The sequence below is a fragment of the Oncorhynchus gorbuscha genome, linkage group LG12 (genome assembly GCF_021184085.1).
Source record: "Oncorhynchus gorbuscha isolate QuinsamMale2020 ecotype Even-year linkage group LG12, OgorEven_v1.0, whole genome shotgun sequence".
NCBI classification, from domain to species: Eukaryota; Metazoa; Chordata; class Actinopteri; order Salmoniformes; family Salmonidae; genus Oncorhynchus; species Oncorhynchus gorbuscha.
In genome coordinates this window covers 5,958,523-5,961,816 of record NC_060184.1, presented here as the reverse complement: position 1 = coordinate 5,961,816, position 3,294 = coordinate 5,958,523, and the positions used below count along the sequence as shown (strand labels likewise).

At 44.1% G+C, this 3,294-nt stretch overlaps 1 protein-coding gene across 1 annotated transcript; it reads left to right on the top strand.

Moving 5' to 3' along the window:
* Positions 1–239: 239 nt before the first annotated feature.
* On the top strand, positions 240–2,999 carry LOC123991528 (proto-oncogene c-Fos-like). Its single transcript, XM_046293145.1, has 3 exons — positions 240–554; positions 1,198–1,413; positions 1,581–2,999. Exons 1-3 carry the CDS (start codon positions 423–425, stop codon positions 2,349–2,351), a joined length of 1,119 nt encoding a protein of 372 aa, XP_046149101.1. The 5' UTR covers positions 240–422; the 3' UTR covers positions 2,352–2,999.
* The last annotated feature ends 295 nt before the right edge of the window (positions 3,000–3,294 follow it).

Sequence of the window (3,294 nt, the reverse complement as noted above, 5' to 3'; positions counted from 1 at the left end):
CTTCGATGTTCCAACTTTTTTGTTGTTGTTGATCTTATACAATAAACACACATCAAACGCACGTTAAATCACATATTTGAACTATTCTACACTGTGCAACGTGTTACGAGTGTCAACACGAGTATTTAGTATGTTTTAAAACTGTTGTTATGTCGCGCTGATCATGGAGGTACGATCCACGCCGACGTCAGGAGTATTTCCTCGCCAGTCGGGTGGAAAACTATAAAAACCCTGCGAGCTGTCAGAGTCTGCAGTCAAACTTTTAGCAGCTAAAAAGAGAACGCAAAGATACGAAATAGACTTCAAACACAGGATCTCTATCAACAACAGCTAACCTGCCAAAAGGGATCACTTGACTTTGACAACTTTATCCGACGCTTTTTGGATTTTGCCGAGTTTTTTCGTGATCTCCTGAAACGATAATGTACTCCGCTTTCAACACAGATTGTGACTCCTCTTCCCGGTGCAGTACCGCTTCTCCAGTTTGCGACAACCTAGCTTACTACAACTCTCCTGCGGGATCTTACTCCACTATATGCTCTCCGCAATCTCAGGTACGTTGATCGATCAATTATGGCATATTTCCTTAGTTACAATGTCATTTGATAACTGTACTACTAGTCAGCGCTTGACTTGGGAAGGAGCTCACCAGAGCTGAGTATCGACACCTCAAATGTAATACTGTTTGAGTTCAACGCTCCTGTCCTTTATAGAATATTATCTGAAACTCCCGCAGATATATTTTATAAACAGTATCAGCACCTACTTCAGTTCAAGTCCAGCACTGATACTATAGTGTATTAACATTACAGTAATCCTTTTTTTTTACTGTAATTTTATTAGATAAACAATAACATGTTAGGCTATAACAGTGCATGAAGTCTCCTTATAGTAGCCAAGCTGTTGAAGCATAATAAAGCATCACTCTGTTCTGCAACACTGACAACATACTCCTATAGTTCATTCATTTAGCGAGGAAACTCCAGTGAAAAGTTCTGCGTCATAGCTTACATCAGGAGGGATATTTATAGACCGTATGGCTTTTTAATAGACCGACCAACTGGCTTCATTCATATGCATGAAGGGACATGATGCGGTGCATTGCTTCAGCAGCATCACCCACCCACCCTAGTAGTCTACCCTGTCTGGATAGAAATGCTCCTGTATTGACTAAATTCTCTCCTCATTCTCGAACAGGACTTCACAGGCCTGACTTCAGCATCCAGTGGCTCCTTCATCCCTACTGTCACGGCCATCTCTGCCAGTCCAGACCTGCAGTGGATGGACCAGCCGCTCGTATCCTCCGTGGCCCCTTCTCACAGAGTCCATCCCTACAGTGTCAGCCCCCCAACCTACACTAGCGCCATGAGGAACAAGGGCCACAGCTCTGGGCGCAGAGCCAAAATGGAACAGGTGAATATCTTCACTGATCTTAGACCTGATCTAGAAGCATTGTATAATTATTCATTTAACGGCACTTTGGTTTTGAATATGGAGAACAGTGCATGTAGGATTTAATGATGACATTGCATTCAAAGATGGTGGGGAATTAATTTTCTTCTATTTTTTTTCTTCTATAGCTTTCTCCTGAGGAGGAGGAGAAGAAGAATTTCCGTAGAGAGAGGAACAAGCAGGCAGCAGCTAAATGTCGCAACAGGAGGAAGGAACTCACCGACACTCTGCAGGGTGAAACTGACGAGCTGGAGGACGAGAAGTCCGCTCTCCAGAACGACATCGCCAACCTGCTCAAAGAGAAGGAGAAGTTGGAGTTTGTCCTGGCAGCCCACCAGCCCATCTGCAAGATCCCCTCTGATATGGACACTGTTTTCCCCTCCCACTCCTACGGGGTCTCCATCCAGCTGTCTCCACCCCAGCCTCAAAGCATGGTCTCCAGCTCTGTCTGCTCTGCAACTCCCCTCACCTCCATTCCGTTGACCGCCAGCTCTAACCTCTCCACCTCAGCCTCAATCTTCTCCAGCAGCCCCCTCCTGTCCACCGTCTCTGATGTCAAGATGGCCGACCTGGACACAGCCTGCCTGGAGGAGTCCCTGTCTCTCCTCGTCAAGACGGAGATGGAGACAGCCCGGTCGGTGCCCGATGTAGATCTTACCAGCTCCCTGTACACCCAGGACTGGGAGCCTCTCTACAGCACAGCCAATAATGACTTTGAGCCCCTGTGCACCCCTGTGGTCACCTGCACCCCAGCCTGCACCACGTACACATCTTCCTTCGTCTTCAGCTATCCAGAGGCGCAGGCGTTGGCTACCTGTGGCGTAGCCCAACAGAGAGGGAGCAGCAGCAACGATCAATCCTCTGACTCCCTCAGCTCCCCTACACTCCTAGCCCTGTGAGCAGGAGAACCATAGCTGTGTCCCAAATGATACCCTATGACCTAGTTAATTGATTTTTTTGTCCCATAGGGCTCTGGTCTAAAGTAGTGCGCTTTGGGGGGGGAGGAAGGAACATTCTTCCACACAACACCATTTCCTCTAGAGCACATTTAGCACTTCCCCCATGTACAGTACCAGTATGTGGTGACTGTGCAGAATGATCGCAAAGATATGGACTTGGACTCACACAACCAGGAAGCAAAATATATTTGTTTTGTATAGACTATAATAGGCTATTACTTGCCTCTTTTGACTATGTAGCTGATTAAAGCATGTTGAACTAATAAAACCAATAGTTTGGGTCTACAAAATAGTTGTTGATTTTTATGGTGCTAGATAACATAAAGTTGTTGTGTTTCTGTGTTCAGAGCAATACAGTTATATTGACCTGTTTGTTTTCTGGTTGATGGAATGTGAGCTTGTATGTTTGATCTTTAATAATAATCATGATGTGCTTGTCTAGCCATGACTGGTTGATCTCTCCTAGTATGAAAGTTTTCTGTGAAAACGTTTTTGTGAAATTTCAAAGTATTTTTATACTACAAAGAACTGAACCTTTGTAAAACGTAAAAAATAAACTGAACGAATAAAATGTGATTAAATTATTTATTCACGTCTACCTTTTATTTAAAAATAAATAATACACAGACAAATCATCAATTTTGCACTGACATAACTAATGACACTTTATATAGACTATGAAAGAGTGGGTTTTCTATAAAAAAAAGTTACACAATTGTCTAAAATTGGGTCATTATTAACGTAGTGGTCTGCACCTCTCCGTGCGCTGTTTATTTATTGTTCCGTGGCTCTGTTGCCAAGGTTGACTTCACGTCAGAGCGCTCTGACGTCTGTGCGTGCTTAAACGTTTCTTTTTTCTTCTAACTTGACACAGCGTTCGTGT

Bases quoted from the DNA above. Each gene is read 5' to 3' on its own strand.
- LOC123991528 (XM_046293145.1), top strand. From the start codon at position 423: ATGTACTCCGCTTTCAACACAGATTGTGACTCCTCTTCCCGGTGCAGT. The intron at 555-1,197 runs GTACGTTGATCG...ATTCTCGAACAG, and splicing joins TATGCTCTCCGCAATCTCAG to GACTTCACAGGCCTGACTTC. The intron at 1,414-1,580 runs GTGAATATCTTC...TTTCTTCTATAG, and splicing joins GCAGAGCCAAAATGGAACAG to CTTTCTCCTGAGGAGGAGGA.